The 24,356-nt window shown below is 52.1% G+C and overlaps 3 protein-coding genes across 10 annotated transcripts; all 3 read right to left on the reverse strand.

Moving 5' to 3' along the window:
- Positions 1-365: 365 nt before the first annotated feature.
- BACC1 (BPTF associated chromatin complex component 1) lies at positions 366-3,200 on the reverse strand. Of its 3 annotated transcripts, none has more exons than XM_082603343.1 (6): positions 3,053-3,190; positions 2,770-2,864; positions 2,032-2,133; positions 1,160-1,350; positions 830-934; positions 366-631 (listed from the first exon to the last, which is right to left on the reverse strand). In XM_082603343.1, the coding sequence occupies exons 1-6, from the start codon at positions 3,071-3,073 to the stop codon at positions 567-569; spliced, it is 579 nt and encodes a 192-aa protein (XP_082459469.1). In that variant the 5' UTR covers positions 3,074-3,190; the 3' UTR covers positions 366-566. The 3 variants fall into 3 exon arrangements, with proteins under 3 accessions (XP_082459469.1, XP_082459470.1, XP_082459471.1); XM_082603344.1 differs by having other exon boundaries at positions 366-627; positions 3,053-3,189; XM_082603345.1 differs by lacking the exon at positions 2,032-2,133 and having other exon boundaries at positions 3,053-3,200.
- A 178-nt stretch (positions 3,201-3,378) lies between these two features.
- On the reverse strand, positions 3,379-5,123 carry RNASEK (ribonuclease K). Its single transcript, XM_082603346.1, has 3 exons — positions 4,917-5,123; positions 4,145-4,221; positions 3,379-3,767 (listed from the first exon to the last, which is right to left on the reverse strand). The coding sequence occupies exons 1-3, from the start codon at positions 4,992-4,994 to the stop codon at positions 3,626-3,628; spliced, it is 297 nt and encodes a 98-aa protein (XP_082459472.1). The 5' UTR covers positions 4,995-5,123; the 3' UTR covers positions 3,379-3,625.
- Positions 5,124-6,819: 1,696 nt separating this feature from the next.
- On the reverse strand, positions 6,820-18,969 carry LOC309793096 (polyunsaturated fatty acid lipoxygenase ALOX12). Of its 6 annotated transcripts, none has more exons than XM_082603338.1 (15): positions 18,434-18,852; positions 17,951-18,109; positions 17,637-17,838; positions 16,052-16,133; positions 15,843-15,965; positions 15,623-15,726; positions 15,209-15,369; positions 14,200-14,343; positions 13,216-13,425; positions 10,687-10,773; positions 10,296-10,465; positions 9,681-9,802; positions 7,717-7,817; positions 7,424-7,477; positions 6,820-7,308 (listed from the first exon to the last, which is right to left on the reverse strand). In XM_082603338.1, exons 1-15 carry the CDS (start codon positions 18,566-18,568, stop codon positions 7,129-7,131), a joined length of 2,034 nt encoding a protein of 677 aa, XP_082459464.1. In that variant the 5' UTR covers positions 18,569-18,852; the 3' UTR covers positions 6,820-7,128. The 6 variants fall into 6 exon arrangements, with proteins under 6 accessions (XP_082459464.1, XP_082459463.1, XP_082459467.1 ...); XM_082603337.1 differs by having other exon boundaries at positions 7,424-7,594; XM_082603341.1 differs by having other exon boundaries at positions 7,424-7,594; positions 18,736-18,750.
- Between the last annotated feature and the right edge of the window lie 5,387 nt (positions 18,970-24,356).

Genomic DNA, 24,356 nt, shown 5'->3' on the forward strand with positions numbered 1-24,356 from the left:
CGAAAAACATCTGGGGCCTTCTGGTGAGGTGGCGGGGGTTGGGGGTGAGGGTGGAAATGGAGGTGTGAAATCACTGGAAGCTGCCCTTCTGATATCCCCATGGTAGTCTCAGGAGTACTGCCTGCCAGAGACCCCGGAGTAAGTGCTGCCTCCAGAGAGCAAAGTGGAGCCTTTGTTGCCCACGCCCAGCTCCCCTGGCTCTAGCAGCACAGAAATATTGGCACTGGGAAGAAAGCCTGCCAATATTGGCTGTGCTGCTCCAGGCAGGGTGGTGAGAGCCGCTGAGGAGGGGCTGAGCCCCGGGGTCTAAGGAGAGAGGGAGGAGTCCCTTGCACTCCAGTAATGTCAGGCTGAAGGCACCAAGCTGAGAGGGAGATCTTTACTGTTTTCGGTATAAAAATGTCCATCAGTTGGGGGTCAAAGGGGTTGGAGGAAGATGCTCATACAGCAACAGCAAGGTGGGCCACCCGGCAGCCTTTCCACCCTCTCTCATGCAGGCCTTGCTCAGAGTCCCAACCGGTCCACAGGTCCAGGGTGAACAGTGAGAGGGGTGAGAGGTGGAAGGCTCAGCAAGAGAGCAGAGGAGGATCAGCGGAGGTCAAGAGAAGGCCAGAATCCAGGGTCAGGCTGTCTGGAACAGGAAGTAAAATGGGCCGAGATGGGGCGAGCCCCAAGTATGACTCCCACCTCCCTAGAGCACCAGCTCTTTTCAGAACCAGTCCCCTGCATGCACAGGAGGGAACCTTCTCTTCCACAGCCCCTGGGAGGGGAATCCTGCTGAGACCCTCCCCCACCCCTTCAGCTGTTGTGGGAGGAGGAGGACTCCTACCCTGGTCGAAGTTGAGTTTCTTGGCTGGAGGAGTTTCTCCTAGCCCTTCGATATCCACCAGGTCACTGTTGGCGTCCGAGTCGTTCAGAGCACTGAGTGTCACATCTGGGAGGGGGGCACAACCTAGGTTCTAGGTTCCCTGATGGTCCCCACCCCCACCCCGCCCACTTCCCCAAGTTTCAAGCTCTCCCTCCCTCCCCTACCCCAGCCACTCTCTGGGAACCTTCACTGGGAGAGGAAAGGAGATCTGTCCTTTGATCCAAGCCCAACTCTCTCCCTGAACCTCAGATGGGAACTTTAATCCCCAGGCAGCAACTCCACAGCCCTTACCAGCCTTCTGTTTCTTTATGGGGGGACCGCCGGCCTCAGGGGCACTGGAGCTGCTTGGTGGAGGGGCAGCTGGAGGAGGCGACAAGACACCAGATGCCACCTTCTTGGGCCCTTTCTTGGGTGAATCAGCTGGAAGGGGGATGCCGGAGTCTTCATATACCTTGCGTTTCACGGTGGCCTTTATCTGAGCCCTGAAGAGAAGAGAGAGCAAGCTAGGAAGGGAGTCATCAGAGAGGCTAAGGGAAGAAGGGAGGGGAGGGCAGGGGCAATGGGCCACTCTGAAAGAACACTGGGGAGCCCCTTCATAAGAATCCAGGCGAGGGCCCCGACTCTTTGCTAGGGTTCTCGTTTTCCTGAAGCGTTGCAGCCACTTAGGGCAAATGGAGGCTGAAGAGTGGAGTCCAACTGAGAGTGGGAAAGGCCCGTCTTTTACTTCTCTTCTGGGAGAGATGTATGAATGTGGAAGGCTACGAGGTAAGCCTGGGTGACCTACTGGGAGATTGAGACTTATTAATAGATCCTGATCCATTAGCTCAGAATCATAATATCCCTGGAAACACCACAGTAGAGTCTCAAAAGATCTGTATAAATAACCAGGGACTTCCTGTTACCAAATTCAATTATTGGGTGTCTTTGGCAACCTAAAATCAAATTCTTGTAAGGTCCTGATTACCACAGCAGTTTAGTAACTTCTGACCAATTGTGACAATTCTTTTATTCTTTCAGTTCTCCAGGGACTTTGTTGCTAACAAAACTAGCAACAAAGTAGGAAAGATGTTGAGCTGGAAGGGAGTTTGAGGAAGATGGAACAATGGGTATGGAGGAAGAAAGCTGCCCGCCCGCCCTTTCTCTGCCAGCCAACCCTCCCTCACACTGTCCGTTCCTTGATGACACAGCTGATGTGATTAAGATCGTCCCCAAATCGCTTCACAGCAGCCCTCAGCATCTCTATCTCCGTCTCCGTCCACTTGGCACTGTCAGAAGGGGAGAAGGGAATAGCGAAAGTGGGAGGAAGAGGGGTGTGGAGCCAGCCCACAGGCTACGCATTCCACAGCAACCAGCCTCTTCCCCGCAATGCCTGGGGCCCCTTCCATAAAGAGGTCCTCCTTAAAAAAACAAAAACAAAAGCAAAAAACAAAATTCTTAAGGCGCCGTGGGAACCCTGAGGACCCCCAACCACACAATATTGTAACAACCGCCACCTTAGAAGAAAACTTCTCCCCCATCAACGTGAAACAGCTGCTGTAAACAGCCCACTGAAACCCATACAACAAGTGGGGGTCTTACAGACAGAGCCTCTAAACACAGTCTGCTGCAGTCTGACAGAATTCCACATGATTTGGGGGGTGGGGTGGTGTGGGTAGTGGTGGCGGTCTATGGTCTACCAGTTCGCAGCAGGGTAGAGCTGTGAAATGAGTCCGGATTATGAGCCTCGGTCTGTGGTTTATCTGTCATTCATTCATTCAACAATCATTTATTAACACCTACTCTGCGCTGTGCCAGGCACAAAGGGAAACTAACATCTGTCCCTGCCCTAGAGAGTGTCGGTGTCTGTGATCGAGACCCAGCGTCCGCTCTCAGCGTCCATCTCCCAGCCCGGGCTCACGTACCCCGCGGGGGAAGAGTCGGCCACGGGATGCAGCTGCATGGTCAGCTCCCCGAGCTTCGTGAAGGCGGCGCCCGCCGCGGAGAAGATCTCTCCGACCTGGGGGGGCGGGGCAGCATTACGGGGGGCCGGCGCACAGTGCCGCGCCGGACCGCCCGGAGCCCCTAGCCCCACCCCAGGCTGGACTCCCGCCCGCCCCTCGCCCGGGATGGAAGAGCCGGGAACCAACTTGGGGGGCCCGCCCTCCCGTGGCCGCCAGGGAGCGCTGTCCGCGAGGGAGGTCGAACCTTTGTAGACGCTGACGTCATGGCCCCGCACGCCTCCTCACGGAGACGTTGCCGCCGCCGCTACCCCGGAGCCGGGACCACGGAGAGCAGGGTGATCGAACGGCTCCGGCCCCCGCGCAGGAAGTCCCGCCCCTTCCCTCAGCTGATTGGCTCCAGCTCGGCCGCTCACCGCCTCACCGCCTCGGCGCGCGGGAAGGAGAGTGGAAGACACCGCCTCGCTTCCGGCCCGGCTTCACTCCACTTCCGTCGAGGGGTCGGGACTCCCTGTTTGGCGTCCGAGCTCCAGCCCGGATGCCAGCCTCGCAACCCATGCACACACACGAGGCTTAAGAGAGCAGTTTCTCTTTATTGTGGAACGGTACAAGGCGAGGGGGCCGGAGGGACAGGGAACGGCCAGCCTCGACCTCCCTCCACTGGAGCCGGGCGCCAGAGGTTGAAGAACAAGGGATTCAGTCTCTCGCCATCGAAACCCATTCCGCAGAGGGCGCCAGACTGGGGGTGGGGTGGGTGTGACTGGGTGGGGAGAGTCTTTAAATAGAGGAGGGGGCTGGAGAGGGGGAACGCGACGGTGCTCTAGCGCACCATGTATTCCTTGCGCTTATTGAGCCGAACTTGGCAGAACGAGAAGCCTCCGAGGAGGAGGTAAAGGCCCGCGGCGATGAAACAGTTGTAGCTGACTTGCTCGTAAAGGTTGTATATGTTCTGGGGGCCATTCCTAGGGGTGGGGATTAGGCAGAGAAATATCGGAAACATTATTAACAGCAGCCAACATTTACAGAGCACTTACTATGTGCCGGGTACCGTTCTAAACGCTTTTACATGTATTATCTTAATCTTCATAACCCTATGGGGTGAGTTCTGTTATAGCATCCACTTTGCATAGGTGGAGGAGGCACAGAGAAATCAAGGGAAATACCTAAAGAAGCCACACCTAAAGCGGTGGGTTTAGGATGGCCGCTGAGGTCTGACTCCCAAGACTGCTCCTGTGTGCTAAACAGAGCAGCCAGTTCCCTAGCCTCTGGGCCCCAAGCATCCAGCCTCCTGCAATTCCCCGCTCATGATTCTGACCACTTCCCCCGCCTCTCCACTTACTCAAAATCTTTCTCCGTTAAGGGAACGTCTTCAATTAGCACAGCGGAATGGACATTGAAAAAGATTCCGAGCATTATCTGCAAAAAGGGAAAAGATAGGTTGTTGAACTCAGGCACCTGACCTGGTCACACTGCCTGAACTCCTCCCACTTCGAATGTTGCCACAACATCTGGGTATGGGAGTTACCAGAATGAGCTGGGATTAGGGATGGCTGTTGCCGGATTTGGACTCCAGTCACCCGGAACAGGGCATGAATGGTGACATAGAGAAGACTTGGCTGGGGCAAGGGTTAGGAATAATGAGCAACCGGGCACCAGATTATCATCCTCTCCGGAGGCGTCATTGTCACGGGACAGGGAGGAGGGCGTCAGAGGGAATCGGCACTTCTCCATATTACTTCCTCCTGAAATGGGTCGGGTAGAGTCCTCGGGAAACAAGGCCCAGCTATCCATTTCGGGAACAAGCTCTCCCTTTCCCCACTGCCCTCCATTCAGCTCAAGGATCTTTCAAGAACGTAGCTCTTCTTCCTCTTACCTTGAGGGTACTCCAAATTGACCAGCCCCGGGGCCCATTCCAAGCTTCAGCTCCCCCTCTCCCTTCCAATTCCCCATTTCTCAATTCAGTTCTGTCTCGTTCTCCAGCGGCTAATCAACCACCCCCTCCGGCCTGTCTGCTGCTTTCAAACGCCTGGTGTCTCCTAGCCTTCTAGCCCTCCAACACCCGGGCCCCTCAGGCCCTCTCCTCTCCGGTTGTCGCCGGGCAGTCCCCTCACCAACATGATCACTCCCCAGGCGCTGAGGACGATGCCGCAGGCGGCCAGCTTGGGCCCACAGCACAGAAGCGACGCCATGAAGAAGGGAGTTGGGGATCGCCTAGATGTGGACCAGATAGGAAGGCGGTGAGAGGAAGCCCCGATGAGCTGGGGGTGGGGGGAGAAAGAGAGCTGGACTTGGGGGCTCGGCGGAGGACCGAGAGCAGGGAGAGCGACTGAGGGGGGCGTGGCTTCCGGGCCCAACCATCGGGCTGGGGGGCGCCAGGCGGAGAACGCTGGCGCCTCCGGGTCCTCTCGGACTTCGGCGGGAAAGGGCCGTGTTTCTGAAATCGTAGCAGCCCCTCGGGAATCCCTTATTGACCCATATATAGCTGGGGTGCGAGTATTGCAGGAGCAAAGTTCTCCGGTTTCTTGGATTTCCCCCCTCTCCAGTTTGGAATGGGAGGAACCAGCATATCATGTGACCAAGTCTGGCAAGTCACGTGACGAGGAAGAAACTGTAGCCGGGCCGCAGGAAAGCTTTTATCTCTGGCGGAGCTCCTCGTAACCTTGGCGATGCGCTCTCAGCAGCGGAGGGTTGAAATTATGTCATTTTTCTCTCAGATACCTTAGTCTCGGGTGGTATCCTGTGATGGAGATGTGGTAAGTGAGACATAGAGATTTACACCGAGAGAGAACGCCTCTATCTCCTCTCTACTCATCCCTACCCTTTAAAATAGACACTCTGACACAGTAAAAGAAGACATGGAGCCCCTTCCTGAGCCCAAGCGTGCTGTTCTGGCTAGAACGCTTTAAAATTGCTGAGGGTTCTTGGCATTGGAAATACTTAAGTAACGTTTTGTTACCAAACACGGAATACTGAAGAGTTGTGGTTGCCAAATCCAGGAAAAATATGAGTTTTAGGAAAAGTCCAGGGAAAGCAGATTCAGTGAACAAGCTGTTAAGGTGAGTGGCCCTGCCAAATGTGCTGGAGAAAGGAATAAGTACACACAAATGTCACTTTTATTCCCTACTGTAAACCAAGGAAACTGATCTTAGGTCCTTTGAACAAGGTAGAGTACAAGATTTTAAAAATATGAATGGATCATACCCTCCAAAGAAAAAGTTTGTTTACCTCACTGGTGAAAAACAGATTTGTAGTAATTATTCAGGGAAATAGTGGTGTTTGAAGAACACAATCTTTCACTGAGTATGTTGTACCCATTCTAGTGAGGACAGTGGTCATAGCATAATTGAGAGGGGTCACTTTGATCCCAAGACCCCAGAACCAGACAAATACTGTCAGTGGTTAGCATAACTTTGTGGTATTTTTCCATTTATTTTGTGCAGATTGTTCTTAAAAGGGTCGTGAAAGAGAACTTGGAACCTGGGAAACACTTAGAGACTCCAGGGTACTGAAGAGCCTGGGATAGTGGCCTTGAGACATTATTTCGTGTCTCTTTTGTTTGAGACTGTCTGGAAGGAAGCCATTTGGGGGTGAAAGTTTTTATTTTGCCTTAGGAGCACCATTCTCATTCAGAGACTTTTAGGGTAGGTGTGTGAATAGGAGACACAGGGGTGGAGGGAAAGTTGCCAAAGAAGAGTCAGGAATTTTTAAGTTGGCCAAGCATGAAGTCAAGCTCCTGGGAAAGGAGAATTAGTTGAGGTAGTCGATTTCTCCAAGAAATCTTCCTCACCCTCTCCACCTACCCCACCGTTCTCTGGATGTTTTGCAAGTAAGGTCAGTGCCTCAGGGTACCGCAGGGTACCGTTGTGCAGGTACTGCCCCAAATCCAGGGCCAGATCCAGCCTGCAGCCTGTGCACATCCCTGTAGCGAAGCACAGGGTTTTGTTGTGTATTTTTGCATTTTAAAATGGTTGACTAAACCAAAAGGAGGATATTTTGTGACACAGGAAGTTCATATTTCACTCTCCGTAAATAAAGTTTTATTGGAACACAGCATTCACTTACATGTTGCCTGTGGCTGCTTCTGTGCTACAACAGGAGAGTTGAGTAGCTGTGACAGACTGTGTGGCCTACAAAGCCTAACATATTATCAGGCCCTTTACAGAAAAGTAAAGGCCCTTGGGCTCATGGGATGCAGATGTAGGGGGTTTAATTGGGGGAGGAAATAGAGCCTCTGCAGCAGAGACTAGGAAACCATGAAACTCAATATGGAACTGTCAGTCCCAGAGCTGATCTACAGTCTTCCTGGTGGGGGTGTCCCAGAGCTCAGATAGTGATGCTGTTCTCTATGAAGCTGGGCTTTAGGTATTCATAGGGCAGGTCAAGTTGTTCATTCCGGGCTGTAATCTCCCTTTCCAAGTTTTCCAGGTCTGTTTGGAATTGGTTTAGTACAGACTTGGCCTTGGGGTCTGAGAAATACTTTTCTTTGTGATGCCCCAGAGGCACCTAAGAAAGAACAAAGGATCAGTCAGTTTTGAGTCAGACACACCTAGAGCCTAGCCCTCTACTCTTATGTTTCCCTTCCAACTGTCACTTCCCTTTCCCCAGGGTCCTCTCTTACCATGTCTGGCTGGCGGCGCCCCAGATGCCATGTGATGACCATTTGAAGACCAGCCTGTTGGACATCAGGTAGTGAGCCCATCACCGTGGCCATTGTCACATCTTCCTTGGTGGTAGGTGGGGGCATCCGCATTGTGCATGGGGCATTAGGGACCCAGGCATACCAGTCCAGCTGGGGGAAGAAACTGCAACCCTAGGATCCTGGTACTTAGGGCTTGAACCCCCATCTCTCCCTTGGGCATCCCAAGGTCCAGACACTTGCCTTCAGGGACCTGGGCTTTCAGCTCTCCATACCTGGCCTTGGTTGATGGCCCCATGCTGAGCAGTGCACGTGAAGACACACATGGTAAGGAAATGGCAGAGTTGATTCTGGGACTGGAAGGAGATGGGGAAACCTGGGCAGGAAGGAAACAGGACTTAGAGGCTACAGTCTGAGAGGAGAGAAATAAAGGCCGAAGACTTGGGATGTCTACATTTTGGAATTGATGGTTGTTTGTTTAGTTCATTTATTCAAATATATTTGCATCAGACATGGATTTCAATTCAGATTCAAGTAATATAGTTGGGTTACCTTAGGCCAATTACTTAAACTCTCTGAACCTCAACCCCTTGACCTGTAAAGTGTAGATGATACCTATTTTATAAATGAGATAATCACCTGGTGTGGAACAAGTTCTCAATAAATAATAAGTATTGTTATTTTGGAAGGGTTGGGGACTGAAAAGTTCTGAGTGATCAGAAATCCTCTGCCTCAAAAAGTGGTTGAGAATTTAGGGATGCTTCCTCCTATTCCCAGGTAGGGAATTACAAGTGTCTGAATTATAATGTGAAGGATAAGAGAAGTCATAGATTTATAGGGTCATAGCCAAGAGAGGCTTTCCACAAAGATTATGTCAAGCCACTCAATTCACAGTGGAGGTGGGGGGTTCAGAGACCCAGCAATCCTGTCAGTTAAGTGGAACAAATATAATCACTTCCCTTTTGTAGATTAAAAAAAAAAAAAACACCGAAGACCAGAGAGATTAAACTGCTTGTCAGGACTGCATAATTGGGAAAAGGCAGAGGCTGATCTTGAACTCGGGTTCCTGACTGCTAATCTCAGGCCGTTTTTTATTTTAGCACACTTTCTCCAAAGAGTCTGTTGGGAAAGTGAGGCAAAGGTGAGCTATGAGAACTGAAGGACAGTGGAGGAAGAGAGAATGAGAGGCACTTAGTGGAGGTTAAAGTTCACATGTGGATGTTTATTTTCATTTTCCAAATGTAGATACTGGTTGGGGAAAAGATGGCCAGGGAGAGGAGGGGTCTCCTGGGAGCACGTGGAGCCCAAGGGACATACCGAGATGTACTAGAGAAAGTTTGGTCCTGAAAGGGGGGGGTGCTGCAGCCACAGATTCCCTAGGGAGACGCTCCCTCCAGAGGGCGGGTGTTGTGTTACTGCTCACGGCACCCTCAGAGGCCGGCTATAGCGGCTCCCCAGTAAATGTTTGTAGTTGTCCCACAGAGGCAGAGATGTTGGTGCAAAGTATGAGGGGCGGGGACAGAAGGACAATTTGGAGCAGAGTCCAGGCTGGCCCATGTGTGAGAGAAAGAGGAGGAGCGGAATCTAGGAAGAGCTCAGGAAAGGCTATTTCTTCCCCAGAGGTTAGAATGCGGGTCGGGTGCTAAAGACGGTGGCTGGATCCTAGCGGCGGTGGGGAGAGGCTGGATTGGCCAAAGAAATGTGAGCCCCAAGGGGCAGGGCACCGAGTTCAGGGCTGAGCCAAAGCACGCAGAGCATTGTGTTTGCATCTAGAAATGACCTTGCACTGTGGTCAGTGTGCAGTAGACCTGGACTTTCTGTGCGTGTGCTGGACAGTAGCAGGCAGGAGGAGAAGAGGGAGAACAGAGGGGGTCATTACGGGCTTTGGTGGAAGAATCTTCCCATTTATATCCTCAAGTAGGAACAGACACCCATGAGGAGAGAACGTGAGCCCCAGCAGGGCCTGGGCAGATCCCTTGCTGGCTGGGGTTCTGGCCCTGTGGCGTCGCATGCTGTGGCAGGTTAGGGGATGGGGTGGAAGTAAAGGTTCATGGCCAGGGTCTCTGAGGAGGATGATCCTGGGGTATCTAGAATTGTCCTGAGTCTTAGGAGGTGGGAATGGGATTCAGATGTTTGATGTGTGGAGGGAGAGGGGGTGGGATGAGGGGTTGGGGTCCTGAACCCACACTCTGCTTGGCAGAGTGTCCAAGGAGCTCCTGTCCCTGGGGAGGGCTCTCACCTCGGTTCTGGGCCTGGCACAGCCCCACCTCAGTGATCTCCCGACACCAGACCTGCAGCTCAGGGTCCCCTCTCACGACGTCATCCCCGCAGTAGAAAAGGTGGATGATCCCCTCCACGTACCTGCCCAGGGGAGAAGGGAGGTGAGCTCCTTGAGAGGAGAAAGCTTCAGCCTTTGACCCCTGTACTTTTCCATGGTCTCTGCCCAGCTGACTCTCAATGTATCTGAGTATAGATTCTTCAAGACCTGCCTTTTGGGTCATTCCCAACTCTTTTCTACAAACTAGTCTAGAGACGAAGAACACGGGGGTCATTAGTTCTAGGAATCCCCATACATGGCTGACAGCCATTCTCCCTGACAAAACCCCTGATTTTTCCAGATCCCTCAGCCTCCCAGTCCACAGCTTTCCCAGCGTAGGTTCTCTGTCCCCAGCCTTCTCCTTCTCAGGCCGTACGCACTGACTCACGCTTCCTCATCTCTCCCCAGGATCCAGTCCTTTGCTCCTCTTGTCTGGACCTTCTTGTTTTCAGGTTCCTTTTGCCCCATGCTGACCTCAGGCCAGAGCCCCACTCGCCCTCTCCCCTGCCGCATTTCTCGGCTCCCCATCTCACCCACCGGGCAGTGATCTCCCAGAGCCGTAAAGCATCGCAGGCATAGAGAGCCCCCGGGGTTCCCAGCAGGCCGCGGTCAGCCAGATCGTTGGGAGGACAGAGGGAGCAGTAGGTCAGCTGAGCCAGGGCCCGGCGGAGCAAGTGCACATGGCCCCCTCCACCGGTGCTTACTGCCTGGGACAAGAGAGATGCGAGGCCTTGAGGAGGAAGCCAGCACACAGTATATAAGGGGTTCAGATGTGGCATTTTCACATTTAGAGACATAGATATAAAGGGACAGGCTCATGGGTTTAAGGGTCAGGACATTCATCCAGGTTGGTCTGGGATCTTGAAAGTGGCAGGAAATCGTAGAGAGTCAGATGGTGAGGCAGCCCCATGCCGCATCCCCTCCTTACCTTATCAAATATACCTCCGTCTGAGATGAGTTGGGTCCGTGCCCGGGTGTTGATTTCCATTGTGTAGCGGATGTGTGGGATCAAGAGCTGGGATGGGGGAGATTAAGGGGGGTGGTTTATGGAGGACATGCTTGGGTCCTTCCTTGTAGGCAGCATGGTGCCTACTCTTGATGCTTTCCTCCCTTGACAGGCTGGTCTCTTCCTGCTTCTGTGATCACTCACTCTCGTGATCTTTTCGCCCCTGTGAGTCAGGCTCTGGAGCCAGACTGACCTGGGTTTCACTCTACACTTCAGCACTCACTTTGATACTCATCCAAGGTACCAGACCTTCTAAGTGTTGACCTGTCTATCTCCTGTCTAGCCCCTCCTCTGTCAACAGCGGGTGATAATAGGGTCTTTTGACTCAGGAGGCTGCGGTGATGTTTATGTGAGTGATGTATGAAGAGTTTTTAGTCCACACAGAAGTCCGTGAATACTAGCTGTTATCGCTTATCTTTATGATTTCCACCTGGGGTGTAGGTAGCCTTTGAGAATCAGCCCCTTTTGATTTGCTTTTATACTCTGTCATTTACAACCTCACAGCTTAAATTAGCCTCTCTACTCATTACCAAAGCCACGCCTCCATCCCCTGGTCGCCTCACTGTTGGTTTTTTGGGGGTTGGGTTCCCTTAGGGAGATAGAGGAGCCATACTGAGCCACGTACGTAAGCAGCAGAGGGGCTGTCGTCAAATCTCCCCCCACCCCCAATTAGGCAGTTAGGTCCCCTCTATTTTTTATAGCTTTTCAAGAAATAGCTTTTCCTTAGCTATTAAAAATGGCCATCTCATCCTCACATGCATTTCTTTTTATCTCAGACTATTTTGTCTTCATTTCCACCCAGTTTATATACAGGTTTCACGTAGCATTGGTATTTATCTGAGTTGTTGCTGGACACAGGGCGTGAGGCAGAGATAACTCTGGTGCCAGGAGGTCAAAGCAGCTCACATTGGACTGAAACTTTTCACAAAGTTCATGAAAGGTGCTGAGTGTCATAGAAAGCCCAAAGTCCACATGAGGAGCAGAGATACCTTGGGACAAACAACTCTTAATGAATCATTGCAAGAACTAATTTTTTCTAGCTTTTAGCCTGTGTCGCACCATTAGGTCGTTTCAGCCTTCAGCAACCCCATGATGGGACTCCCGTCATCCCCATTTAGACCTGAGGACACTGAGCTCACATCTGGGAAGTACAGAGGTTAGGATTCAGGATTCAGACCCCGGCAGTCCGAATCCAGAGCCTGTGCAGGTCACCTCTGGGACATTGCTGGCCTAGCTCTCCTGCGTGTATGGATAACGATGCAGCTGTTTGCCGTGACGTCGCTGTGGGAATGGAGATAGCTGGGCAGAGGGCTGAACTCATAAAGGGAGATTTTCAGTGTGCCTAGAGGCTTAGCCTCTTCAAGGTGAGCAGGAGACGGTGGTGCAGGAGCACCATGAGATCAGTAAAATCTAAGATTCTGCTCATCACACTGGTCTCCATCTTGTCTGTGTCACCCCAGACTCGGAGAGGCCACAGCTACTGTTGGCCAGGCTTGGGGGTCAGGCGGGGCCCCTGGCTGAAACACGGCTCAGTCGTTCTCCTTGCCGGGTGCTCACCTGCATGTCCTACCAACATTTACGACTCCCTGTACCTCAAACTGAACCTCATTTTTGCTTCCCAGCTGGCTTCTCTCCTGGCTTCCCTGTTTCTGACAATTGCTCTGGTTCATAAGCTTGTGTCAGTTTCATCCCTTCTCTGTCTTGTTCCCTATATCTAAAGTGTCATCAAGATTTTGAGGACATTTTTACTCAAGCACAAGCCTTATGTCGCTGCCTTCTGCCGAGCAATAGATGCTGAGCTCACTCATAAAATTACAGGATTTCTAGGTCAGTCTGCAATACCCACCCTTGGGCTTCTGGGTGTTGCAGGAGCTTAGACCTCTGACCTTTCTGTCTCCGGTCTGATATCCAGGCTTGCCGCAGCTACTGTTCCCTCCCTTCCCCAATTCTGATTCTGCTGTGCCACTCTCCTTGCCTCTTGACCTGCTCCTCCTTAGCAAACTCAGTTGGGGTGGAACATACTCCATCAATACTCTAGTGTTTATCGGCTGTCTCTTGTGGTTTCAGATTCTAGATCCAGCTGTTGTTCTCTGGGTAGTTCTTATGGGCACCACTTGTCATTCTGGCTAAATTGTAAATCTCCTAAGGCAGGAACAAAGCTTTTGTTTTACTAGCAATATTCTGGCTGTACTCTAGGCCCATTGCTAGATTGTCAGATCTCTGAGAATTTCAGAGGGTTTCTTTAGTAATATGTCCTGAAGAAACCTTAAGTGACTTGACTTAATTAAAACACAAGTCGCAAAATACTGATGCAGTCTTCCTTCTGTTCTCACCTCTTTCTTTCACAGAGTGATAAAAAATTTTTCTTGCTGCTGCAGTATCATTTGATACTGGGCTGTTTCCTTCCTCTAGGGTCTGAGTGAGGGGGGACATGGAGGGTAGAGGTTGTACCTTGAAGACCGGGTGCAGCCCCGGGAGGCACCTCATGGTGGCCACAGCAATGACCTCAGCCAGCAGGTGGGTGTTCAGCAGATGATATTGGAGCTGGTGCAGTTGGAAATCTGAATTTCGGACCCAGGACTTTGCCAGGAGCCAGGCAAGTGGAGGATCTGAGGGCAGGAACAGTGGTGGGGTCGGGGAGCTGGGGCTGGGAGGCTGGATCTGGGAAAAAGAGAAATTAAGCCTTCATTGAACTCCCACTTTATGTGTGACATTATGGCCAGCAATCTTGGGGAAACAGATGAGTAAGTATGATTATCGCGTCCAGGAGGTATAATCTAGGAGGAGGAATGAGGCCCCTCCCACCCTGCCTCTCACTAGCTGTGGCATGGTCCTCGGGTTGAATGCAGGGGAGTCTGAAGCAGGGAGTCCAGGGAGGAGATCCTGACAGTGTTCTGGGAGAAACGTGATGGGGGTCTGAGTTATGGTGGGGGGTGGAAGGGGAAGCTGGGTGTGTGAGATAATTGACAGTATTCGTTAACTATTGAGACCAGTGGGAGAAAAGAGAGGGGACTGAGAGATTAAATAGTGATTCTCAGAGTGTGTTCCCAAGCTAGCGGCATCCGCATCACTTTGGAACTTGTTAGAACTGCAAATTCTCAGTCGCCATCCCAGACCTACTGAATTGGAAAGTCTCATGCTGGGACGCAGCAAGCTGTGTTTTAACAAGCTGTCAAGGTGATTCTGATACACACTAAAGTTCGAGAACCATCGGGTGTAGGATGAGAACTCCAAAAGGCCATTATGACTCTTGAACAAGTCCTGCCAGTTGGGTGAGTCAGGAGAAACCAGGCTGTAAGCAGAGTGACACGAGAACAGGTCTCACTGTGTGAGGATGGAGTTTGGGAGTCAAGAAACGGGGGGCTGGTTCCTCGGGAGCAGAGGCGGAGGTGAACAGAAAGCAGTGTTGGGAGGCGGATGCCGAGGGCGCCCCACCTGGATGGCCATGGGTAGCAGCTTCCCACTGGTGTCCATCTTCAGCATGACGAGGGGGGCAGCCAGGTACTGCTTCTCTCCTCGGATCACATTGGCTGGAATTCCATCCAGGAGAATGAAATCAGCCTCAAACAGGGAACTGTTCTGGGGAAAGGAGGAATGTATCCATCGTTGGAGTTCGAAGTCTAACCCGAGAGGGCCAGGGCAAAGGGAGAAGACATTCAAGACCTTTATCTGAATTCTTGCCATCATCCTATGTCGGTTGCAGAGTCCTATTGGCAGAACCAGAGCATCTGGCCTGGTTCCTCTCATTTTAAGTGAAGAAACAGCCTAGTGAGGGTAGACATCTTGCCCAGGGATGTGTGGTGGCAGATCCGATTTTAGAACCAGGCCTGCTCAGTCCAGTGTGCAAGCTGTCCCCTTGTCGAGATGGCCAGGCCCCTTCCCCACTATCCCTCGATGATCTGAACACCTTGTGTTTAGCTGTCACCAGCTCAGCAAACACTCTTTCACTCCCTAAAACTCACCTTCTCTGCCAAGTAATCCACAGAGGTTCCCCTGCCCAGCCCTGCCGCAGAATCCAGCGCACACATGCACACGGCACGCTCACATCCTGCCTTGCTCGTCCTCCTCACATGCAGCTCACCTCTTCCAAACCCAAGTAACCCCCGCAGTTCTCCCCACCTGATGGCACACTTTCTACCCTTCTCCCTGCCCGTGAACACTGCTGTCCAGAGCACTGACATCAGCCAGGGAACGTCATTGTCCCTGCTGACGCCTCTGGCCCCATCTGCACCCTGGGAATCCACCCTGTTTCCCCTCTACACCGGGAGCCTCTCATAGTTTTCCCTACGTAGTTTATCACCTCTGGGTTTTTCTAGCACTGGAGTCTGGACCAAGGGGCTGTAGGTTACCACAGCCTCCCTTCCTTGACTCACCTTTGGTCCCTGCCCTTCACTACTTCTGGCCACACCGCCAAGGAGAGAACAACACAGGGTGGGAGGGGTACCTGGAGTTCTTTCTCCAGCTGGACCCGTAGCTCCTCCATCCCCGAGGGCAGCACTAGCCGGGAGGGCAGAGAGGTGCAGCGTCTCAGCAGCATGGGATTGGCACCATTGAGGAACTGGTAGCCAAACAATTCATCGTCCTGCCAGTGCTGGCAAACCTTCTCTGTGGGGTCGGGGTGGAGTGTAAGAGGAGGATGTTTACACAGCCGGGATGTCCCTCCTCCAGGCCCTACCCCAGCGATCCAGGCACGTGACCATCCCATATCCAGCCCCTGCCTTTTCATCTGGGGCCTCTGAGAAATGACCCAGCATGATATATTCTCATCTGGGAAGTCTCGTGAGGGGCTGTGGAGTGTGAAGGTCAGGTCATCAAAAGGGGCCATCAAGGGGTTATGGAGACCTGGGGAACCACTGACCAGCCAGGGTACTCTTCTGACCCCAGAAGATGTGATCAAAATCCTCCAAGCGGTTCCAGGAGCTCGGGAGGGTGCAAACGCGTTTGAGGAGCGTCTCCAGCATCCTAGGACAGGAATCGAGCCATGAACCCATTTGCCAATCCCTCAGCCACTCACCATTGACCACCATTTTTGGATCTCCCAGCCATTTCCCCACTCTGCGCTCCAGGCCTGTTCTCACACTTCCTTCAGTGTCCACTCAAAGTCCAGCCTCTTTTCCTCGTGGAATCTCATATTTGCAGGTAGATCGTCCTCACAGCCCGCAGCTATTGTCAGGGGTAACCCTTCCTTCCATGTGGCCCAGCTAGGAGATGGGGACAAGGCTTCAGGGAGGGTGTCCAGGTCAGTGATGGGGGGTACCACTGAGAGGCCCTGTAGGTGGGTGGTCACCAGTATATCTGACGTCTTTCTTTCAGTTCCTTCTCTCGATGTTTCTGGAACACGTCCAATGCGTTGTTTCCTGCCAGGCAGGCTGGGGAGACAGTAAGACAATTGGCCACGGTTTGTGTGGTCCTGTGCTCTCCTCTGCTTGTCCTCATCTTCCTTTTTGCCATCATAGGCCATGTGTTCAGTCACGCTCTGTTGCTTTTACCTCTGGCCTTGCCTCACTCCATTGATTCCTGAGACACATTTATCTTATCATTGCCAACTTTGCACTCTGGGTTTTGCTAATCTCAACCCTCGTCTCTTGTCTTGAGACAACAATCTCATGTTTGACACCCTTTCTTGTCCCTTAACTTGTCTTTCCCCACTTGATCCTATTTCATCAGTATCTATGGTTGGAAAAAATCACCTTAAGTAAGGTGATAAAATCTTGGGAATTCCCTGGTGGTCCAGTGGTTAAGACTCTGTGCTTCCACTGTGCCGGGGGGCATGGGTTCAATCCCTGATCAGGGAACTAAGATCCCGTGAGCCGTGTGGCATGGCCCAAAAAAAAAAAAAAGGTGATAAAATCTCAATCACTCATATGACCATACCTGTTTTCTACTATATATTGCTTTGGTTAATTTTACATCTCCTGAACCTCACCTACCACACCTCAACCGTCCTCGAAAGGCTTTAGGAACAGCTGTTTGCTTTCTTTCCCTGACTTTACTCTTCTGAGATTTACCATCAGAGTCTATATTATCAACTTGTTCCTGTTCTTATCCGCATTTGTACTCACCTGTCTCAAAGTGATATATTTCATGTTTCCATCCTTACTTGCCCTTGCCCTCATTTGCCTCTGTAATCATCTTTCTTACTTATTTCCCACGGTAACAAATTCTGTATTTGCTGTCCTCATTCATCCCCACCCACCTGTCAGTGTGCACCCTCTCCCTCGTGGTTTTCTTCCATGTTTTCCCAACCAAATCAGCTCTCCAAGTCATATTGCTTATTGTTTCCCTTAGCTGCCTCCTCTTAGGGGTCACCCCCATCCCCTACTCCATGTGCTACCCTCACCTGCCCTGCCCTAACTTGTTCCTCATCCCATACTTCTGTTTCCCATCATTGCTGCGGCTCCCATCCCGTGTCCTCATCTTCTTGGAGGGTGGGATCTGCACATCACTTATGTCCCTGTCCAGCCCCACTTGCAGCCTTTTTTTTTTTTTTTTTTTGCGGTACGCGGGCCTCTCACTGTTGTGGCCTCTCCTGTTGCGGAGCACAGACTCCAGACGCGCAGGCCCAGCGGCCATGGCTCACGGGCCCAGCCGCTCCGCGGCATGTGGAATCCTCCCGGACCGGGGCACAAACCCGTGTCCCCTGCATCGGCAGGCGGACTCTCAACCACTGCGCCACCAGGGGAACCCGCCTTTTTTATTCTGTGTATAAATTTGGTACTTTATAACTTTTTTTCCCATGTCCTGTCTTCTCCACACTTAACCTGCTGAACACTCACTTTCATCAAGGCCCTCTAACCCTCCGCAGCCCCCCCCCGCCCCTTCCCCAGCAGTTCCTCAGGCCCTGCATCCCCTCTCCCGACACTGCCCCTCACCGGTGCCCTCGGGCAGGCACAGCACGCTGTCAGCCTGCACCCAGCGGTAGCACGGGAAGGTGGCCTCCTCGAAGGCTACAGGGCCCTGCACCGTGATGTGGTCGCAGAACCACGCGTTGTCCACCAGGGAGTGGTGTTTGCGCAGCTTCACGAACTGCAGTGGCCCCAAGTCCTCTGGAATGTCATGCTCAAACTCCTCCTCCTGTGGGACCAGAACCCGGAGACTTAGTAGCAGGGTCCCAGGAGAGGCCGTTTTGCCTGCGGGGGGTGGGGTTGGGGGTCAGAGGTGCGGTGGGGACAGGAGAGGAGGGGACCTTTGTGGAGCCTCCGTTGACAAGGCCTCCAAAGACAGCCTCCCTCGTTCCCTCCTCCGGACATCTGCGCGGTGTGTCTGACGCCCCATCGCACCGGGAAGAAGAGGGAGCGTGGCGCGTGGCCCTCAATGTCTTGAATTGATGTCTGAGTATCAGCACCTGCATCGGTCCTTTAACTGAGCTCTCCCCGCTCCCTCATTCCTAGGAGCGTCCCACTTGACTTCTGATTCTATGTTGACACTGGCCTGGGGTCATTTGGAGAAGGAGTTGGAGGCTGCAAGGACCAGGGCCGGCGGGAAGGGAGAAGGGGTATGCGCTCAGCCCGGGTCCTGGCCCCCGATCCTCTCCTGGCCCAGCCGCCCGGGCGACCCAACACCTGGAAGTCCCAGCACGCACGGTTCCGCAGTCGTTTCGCCCTCGCATCCCGCCCCTCGCCGGCCTCCCGCGTCCCGGCCGGGGTCTGTCCCCGCTCCGCCCGCTGACCTGGCCCCGCGCCGGAAACAGCTGCAGCTCCAGCTCCGTCTCCCCGCGCGCCCCGACTAGCCACAGCTGCACGCGGTCGTGCGACCCGGCGAAGAGTGCGGCCCCGGTGGCCACGCGGATGCGGTAGCGGCCCATGGCAGCCCCGGAGGCTTAGGCGAAGGGAGCCGGATGGGGCGCGCTTCTCGGGGTCGCCGGCAGGTATCGAGGCGCCTCAGGTCCCGGGCCTTTAAAGAAGGGCCCGCGTCCCCGCCCTCCTCACCACTTTCAGACGCTCCCAGTCCCCGCCCCAGACTAGCCTGAACTTGCGAGCCGCAGAGCCGGTAGTGGGGAAGGGCCGTCCCTCCCAGGCCGAGTGGAGCTGTGGGGCGATGAAGGGGCCCCCGCCTGGGTTAGGCCGAGAGCATGGAGGCGCCGGGGTTTCCCTGGACCTCCCGGGGAGGCCTGGGGCCAGGCGCCTCGGGGTTGAAGGCAGCAGGATGAGGACACTTCCTGTGGTCTCCCGGCCTTTTGGAGAGCTAGGAGGAAGAGGGGGTGAGTCAGTCTTCCAAACTCAGGAGAAAGCCTCCGCTTTTCTGGGCTGGGACCCGGGAAAGACCGTGGGCTGAGCCCTGGAAGGCCGGCCTGCTAGGCTGTGCTGGGCCCATGCGGAATGTCCTGCTCTGGACCCAGTGCATCCCAGTAAGTCTTCAGTTCCTGATTTATACCTCATTTGAGCCCAGTCCTTCAATAAATGACCAGAGGTACCCCAGGCTGCCTAAAACCTGGAAAAGTAACAGCTGAAAGACTTGCCCCCTCACCTCCACCCCCAACCTCATAGCAAACATAGCTGGATTAGGACCCTGGGCACACCCGATACTGAGGGAGGCCTAACTGAGGCAGGGCAGTGAGAGCCTCCTTTTGTCCAACCTTCATAGTGGCTGCTGAGAATGTTAGGGACCAGGTGTTAGGCCGCAGTATGGAGTCACTTAGGGGACCCAGCATCTGTGGGCAATTCCCATGGACTTTGTCCCTTCCAAATGAATTCAGCCTCTTTCCCTTCTGTAGGTTCCAGGTAAATTTTTATTCTGGCCTCACTGACCGTGGTGCCTGCTTTCCCCACCAGAATTCAATTTCCTTCTAAAAAATTAGGTGTAAAGATTTTATTAGTCATGAAGTTCTACTTCTTTCATCTTCCCTTTTGTCTTTGTACTGCTCACTGCCCGCCCTCCCCTCCACTATTTCCTGGTCCTTTGTGGCACTCAGGGCAGGAAACCAGGGAGCAGCGGTGGGGCCAGTGCTGGTTAAGGACTTTGTAAATGTCAGAAGGATGATTCAGGACTCAGGCTTCACCACCCACCCAGGAAGCCTCTTGCAGGTCCCTCTCCAGGTCTTCTTGACCCAAGTCATTCTAAGCATCGGGCTCACAGTGGATGTGTTTGGCAGTTGGGCTAGGCTGGGGCACTTCCAAACCTTACGGAAGTGTCTGATCCTTACTGAGTGCCCTTCCCCTTCTTATCTTCTGGGCCCACTCCTGCTTACTACATCCTCAGTGCTCAGGGCTGGTGTCTGCCATATGCTGGCCCCCAATTTCCTCCAGTTTGGGATATTCTGTAATATCCAAATAGAGTGGCTCACATTCCCATCTTATGTAGTAGCTGAATCTGGCCTTTCCACACACGCCCTTCAAGGGTCACTTTTAGCTAGAAAAGAGAGTTTGCATCATACCTACTTCCAAAACCAGTCCAAACTTCAGCCTGCTTCTCTGCTGGTCCGTGATAACCTTTTCTGCCCACTGGAGAGTTCTCAGAGGTAGGGTGGGGGGTGAATAATTAAGAACAATAATCCAAACTACTACATAACTAATTAAGTTAATGTGTAAAACACTTAGAACGATGCCTGACTGTAGTCTCTGTATGTATTTGCTGCTATTATGCTATTATTTACATTTTGGAAACAATTTTCAGTTGAATGTCAGCGTCACTCTTAGAAATTCCTCTGTCTCTCCCCACTGTTTTTCCACGTCCATCCCATTTAGGGGTCTTACATCTCAAGACCTTCCCACTTTTTTTTTTTTTCCTTTTTAAGCACATGCATTATGTTGGGGAATATAATTAAAAACAAAATTTCCCAACCCAGGAAAACCTCTCCACAAAGGTAGTGGAGGAAAGAAAACAGTTTTATATTTGAATAAGCATTACCAGAATGTGATGTGCGTCACAGGCTATCTGCTAAGAGATTGTAAAGATAAAGTATCCCACCCTGTTATAGAGCCAAACGGATACAGCCATTACACACATGTTCTCAAGATAAACAGTAACTAGTTCTCAAGTAGGAGGCTTGAGAGCACTATTTTTCACACACCATTCATCCTAACTTTACGGTAATTGGGGATCCTTTGTGTTATTAATAGGCTTAATTGCAGGAAAAACAAAGCATCTTTATGACAGGAGGTAGTTTTGCAACTTGGAGCAAGGAGCCCACCTCAGTTAGGGTCCTGCCCTCCCGTAGGATTGGGAGATAGGGGTGCTCTCTCTCCTGATATTTCCATTTCGAAGAGATGGCTCCCAGGGCCTTAGGAGAGACATCCCTGGGTCCTAAAGCTGCAAGAGGCTGGTTTGGCTTCTTAAAAGACCTACACACATTTCAAAGAGGCAGAGAAAGAGCTTACAAGTTTTCTAAAGTTAGTGCTCTAAGAAAGGTGTGAGTGGAGAAGTCTCTTATTTTCAACAGGGAGAATTAAGCCTCTTATTTTAAAATGTTTATTGGTCTGTACAATTACCATTTTGTTCTTCTGTTTACCACAGGAAGGACCAGGGGCTGGGGTTTGCTGGGCCCTTTGCAGTAGGGAAGCCCATGTGTGCACCCCAAAGCTAGACTCTCCTCTTCTTCTAGACTTCCAGGGCCCTGTTTTTCATCCCACATTCCCATGACCTCTCTTTGCAGAACGATTTAATATCTTTTTTTTTTTTTTGGCCGTGCCCTGCAGTATGCAGGATCTTAGTTCCCCAACCAGGGATCGAACCCGTGTCCCCTACAGTGGAAGCATGGAGTCTTAACCACTGGACCACCAGGGAAGTCCCAGATTCAACTTCTTGATCAAAGCTTCTCTCACTAGGTTGGGCTTCCCTGGTGGCGCAGTGGTTGAGAGTCCGCCTGCCGATGCAGGGGACATGGGTTCGTGCCCCGGTCCGGGAAGATCCCACATGCCGCGGAGTGGCTGGGCCCGTGAGCCATGGCCGCTGAGCCTGCACGTCCAGAGCCCGTGCTCCGCAACGGGAGAGGCCACAACAGTGAGAGGCCCATGTACCGCAAAAAAAAAAAAAAAAAAAGCTTCTCTCACTAGGTTATACCCCAGGGGCTGTGGGTGAGGGGGATGGACCTTGCATTTCATAGCCGAAAAGTCTTGTTAAAGTGTTCTTCTAAACACAAGAATAATTTCACCCCCTTCCTTTCTCCTGTGTCAGTGCGGCTCAGACTTCGGTCGGCTCGAGGATAACTCCACTGTCCCCGCTATATGAGTGTTTGGAGCCCATATTTGGCACGGGGCTAGAGAAATTTGTGTTCGTTCCTTGAGGACAAATTGGACATACAAACACGGCATTATAAACTGTGTAACTTTAAACTAAACATAGGCTCTGATTTCAGGGTAGACATATCACATGTTTTTCCACTTAGTAATTTGAGTACCCCCTGCCCCTATGTGCAGGAAGCCCAGCACTCCCCACCCTGACCCCGCTCTGAGTGCTGTTACTTGCTTCTGTTCTTGTTCACTGGTGGAACTAGGGAAACATTGTTCCTACACAATCTGATGGGTCATTTTCTAGTGCCACGGGGACCACTGCCTAGGCCACAACAGTGATGCACACTCGGGCTTCCCAACTCTTAGTTCAGCGGTCCCCAACCTTTTTGGCACCAGGGACCAGTTTTGTGGAAGACAATTTTTCCACGGACCGGGGTGGCGGGGTGGGGAGATGGTTTCGGGATGATTCAAGCACGTTACATTTATTGTGCACTATATTTCTATTATTATTACATTGTAATATATAATGAAATAATTATACAACTCACCATAATGCAGAATCAGTGGGAGCCCTGAGCTTGTTTTCACTTGCTACTCACTGATAGGGTTTTTTAATTTTATTTTATTATTTTTTTATTTTTGGCTGCATTGGGTCTTCGTTGCTGCACACGGGCTTTCTCTAGTTGTGGTGAGGGGGGGCTACCCTTCATTGCAGTGTGTGGGCTTCAGTAGTTGTGGCTTGCAGGCTCCAGAGCACAGGCTCAGTAGCTGTGGCATGCAGGCTTCAGTAGTTGTGGCTCACGAGCTCTAGAGCGCAGGCTCAGTAGTTGTGGCACACAGGCTTAGTTGCTCCGTGGCATGTGGGATCTTCCCAGACCAGGGCTCGAACCCATGTCCCTTGCATTGGCAGGTGGATTCTTAACCACTGTGCCACCAGGGAAGTCCCTACTGATAGGGTTTTGAAATGAGTCTGCAAGCAATTGATTTATTACGGTCTCTGTGCAGTCAGACCTCTCTGCTAAGGATAATCTGTATTTGCAGCCGCTCCCCAGTGCCAGTATCACCGCCTCAGCTCCACCTCAGCTCCACCTCAGATCATCAGGCATTACATTCTCATAAGGAGCGCACAACCTAGATCCCTCGCGTGCGCAGTTCACAGTAGGGTTTGCTCTCCTATGAGAATCTAATGCCGCTGCTGATCTGACAGGAGACGGAGCTCAGCCGATAATGTGAGCGATGGGGAGCGGCTGTAAATACAGATGAAGCTTCGCTCGCCCGGCCGCCGCTCACCTCCTGCTGTGCAGCCTGGTTCCTAACAGGCCACGGACAGGTACCGATCCATGGCCCGGGAGTTGGGGACCCGTGTCTTAGTTCATACAGGTTTGGGCAAGGTCCTCCAGTGTGACTGTGGGGCCAGGGGCCAGGGGCCTGGGTCAGGGCCATGTCCAGCCTCAACCCCTTAAACATTTAGGCACTGGTATTGAGGCTGGTCATTTGACCAGATGACTTTGCTCACAGAGGCTTCCCTTTCGGGAACTTTAGGGTTCTTTCCTCCTGTTGGATCTCTTTTAGAACCTTCTCAGTCTTTCAGAGAGAACTTAGTTAATATTAAACAGTGTGAAAAAGAATTCCAGTCTCAGTCTCTTTCCTACCAGGTAGTGTCTTGGGCCCTTGAGGTCCATTTGCCCCCTCCTCCTCATCCACCAGCTTTGCCGACCAAGGGAGTATTGGAGTAGGGGTGGGAGATGGGGAGGGTGTGATGGGAAGGAGAGCGCCTTTGTGGGACCTCAAAGGGTGCTGGAGAGGGGACACTTAAGGCTCAGAGGAGAGTCAAAGAAGGTTTGCTCCCAGGGAGCTATGTACCTACAGAGAGAAGAAAACTGGCAGATCCTTGCCCCCTTGCTGCCTGTCCCCCTCTCCCTCCCACCTCTGCTGCCCCGATCCCAAGTGAAGTCCAAAGAGTCTGCTCAAGTTTCTGTCGGTTCATGGAATCATCTTCAATCATGAATACACTTCTAGGAGTGGCTGGCTCTGGTTGTTTAAAAAAATCTGTGCCATACTGTACACTTTGCCAAATGCAGCTTGCATTTCTCACTTAAGAGATCTGTTTCATGGACATTTCTGTAATTCAGTAGTTATACCTTGGACTCATTCTTTTTTTTTTTTTTTTGCTGTGTTGTGCAGCACGTGGGATCTTAGTTCCCCGACCAGGGATCAAACCTGTGCCCCCTGCAGTGGAAGCTCGGAGTCCTAACTACTGGGCCGCCAGGGAGGGAATTCCTTGGACTCGTTCTTTTAACAGCTGCATGGTGCTCCACTGTGGTTTTAACCACTCCTCTGCTGATGATCATTCAGTTTCCACTTTTTCTGACATATGATGCATGCTACAGAGGGCATGTTTGTTTGTTTGTTTGTTTTTGCGGT

Source organism: Mesoplodon mirus (genome assembly GCF_964341445.2).
Source record: "Mesoplodon mirus genome assembly, chromosome: 18".
In the NCBI taxonomy this organism is placed as follows: domain Eukaryota; kingdom Metazoa; phylum Chordata; class Mammalia; order Artiodactyla; family Ziphiidae; genus Mesoplodon; species Mesoplodon mirus.

Bases quoted from the DNA above. Each gene is read 5' to 3' on its own strand.
- BACC1 (XM_082603343.1), bottom strand. From the start codon at position 3,073: ATGACGTCAGCGTCTACAAAG. The intron at 935-1,159 runs GTAAGGGCTGTG...CCCCCCTCCCAG, and splicing joins CATAAAGAAACAGAAGGCTG to ATGTGACACTCAGTGCTCTG. The intron at 632-829 runs GTAGGAGTCCTC...TTCCTGTTCCAG, and splicing joins GAAACTCAACTTCGACCAGG to ACAGCCTGACCCTGGATTCT.
- RNASEK (XM_082603346.1), bottom strand. From the start codon at position 4,994: ATGGCGTCGCTTCTGTGCTGTGGGCCCAAGCTGGCCGCCTGCGGCATC. The intron at 4,222-4,916 runs GTGAGGGGACTG...CCCTTTTTGCAG, and splicing joins CCTGGGGAGTGATCATGTTG to ATAATGCTCGGAATCTTTTT. The intron at 3,768-4,144 runs GTAAGTGGAGAG...CCCCACCCCTAG, and splicing joins TTAACGGAGAAAGATTTTGA to GAATGGCCCCCAGAACATAT.
- LOC309793096 (XM_082603337.1), bottom strand. From the start codon at position 18,568: ATGGGCCGCTACCGCATCCGCGTGGCCACCGGGGCCGCACTCTTCGCC. The intron at 15,966-16,051 runs GTGACCACCCAC...CCCATCTCCTAG, and splicing joins GAAAGACGTCAGATATACTG to CTGGGCCACATGGAAGGAAG. The intron at 13,426-14,199 runs GTGGGGCGCCCT...TCTTTTTCCCAG, and splicing joins TGCTACCCATGGCCATCCAG to ATCCAGCCTCCCAGCCCCAG.